General features: G+C 52.6%; 1 protein-coding gene across 1 annotated transcript in view; it reads right to left on the bottom strand.

Moving 5' to 3' along the window:
* The window catches only part of HADHA (hydroxyacyl-CoA dehydrogenase/3-ketoacyl-CoA thiolase/enoyl-CoA hydratase (trifunctional protein), alpha subunit), a 29,352-nt gene extending 29,304 nt beyond the window's left edge, over positions 1-48 (bottom strand). Inside the window, exon 1 of the mRNA XM_010002207.1 lies at positions 36-48. Coding sequence (XP_010000509.1) covers positions 36-48 — 13 coding nt within the window. The remainder of the gene's footprint in view (positions 1-35) is intronic.
* Positions 49-972: the final 924 nt, after the last annotated feature.

Genomic DNA, 972 nt, shown 5'->3' on the forward strand with positions numbered 1-972 from the left:
CCTGCCCAGCTTCCCTTTCCTGCCCCTGCACTCACCTGGACATGGCATGCCCCTCCGCATAGGAACAGCATCCATGGATGGGGCAGGAAAAAAGCCTTCTTGCAGTCCTGGACTGAGCCAAGCACCCGAAGAGGCAGTGAGCTGGAGCTCAGGATGAGCTCACACTTTCAACCTGTACCTGTGAGCAGACAGCACCGAGTGCAGAACTGAGCTGGGAAACTCTGGAGCTTTCCTATTCCCTCTGGGAACCTGCTGGCATGTGGCTCAGCAGGTAGGGGCAGCTCTTAAGCTTATTCTGTCTTCTGCCTACTTGCTGCCTCCTGAAAGCCTTTTGGCCTTCCCTGGAAAGATCTGCATCCTAATTTAACAAACACTTTGTTAGGCCAGAGCAACGCTATTAATTACAGTGTGTCCTCACCTCCAGGACTGTTTGGGTTGAAGAATAATGTCAGTTGTATCAAGAAGCCAAACTGAGGACAGCCTGAGCACTCGATGGGAGTTATTACAGCTCTGCTCACTATCCACTGCAGCACCCTGCTCCTGGAGGAACTGGCTCACGTACAAACTGCATGCAAGACAGATATGAGGTTTGAACAAAACGCTGCCAGATTTCAGGTCAACAGAGATACCAGACCCTGAAGCCCTTCAAAGCACAGAACCAAGAAGCAGTTTAATGCCTCTGAGCCCCTGGGCCTTCCCAGAGGCACCTGGTGACTCCATGCTTTGATAGCTCTGCAAGAAAGGCCCAGCACTGGGGTCAGCAGATTGTAAGGGAGCATTAGTCAATGGCTGAGATGAGATGTCTGAATATCAAAGACAGATGAGACGCCTGGAGACACCAGCACACCTGGGGGCATTCTGTCCATCCACCCATTAACACCCCTTTCCCACAGACACACCTGGAGGACAGCCCCAGGAGCCAGATGACCAAGGACATGGGGACACCCCCCACACCTGGTATGTACATATGGG

This window comes from Chaetura pelagica, unplaced genomic scaffold (genome assembly GCF_000747805.2).
Source record: "Chaetura pelagica isolate M959 unplaced genomic scaffold, ChaPel_1.0 scaffold107, whole genome shotgun sequence".
In the NCBI taxonomy this organism is placed as follows: domain Eukaryota; kingdom Metazoa; phylum Chordata; class Aves; order Apodiformes; family Apodidae; genus Chaetura; species Chaetura pelagica.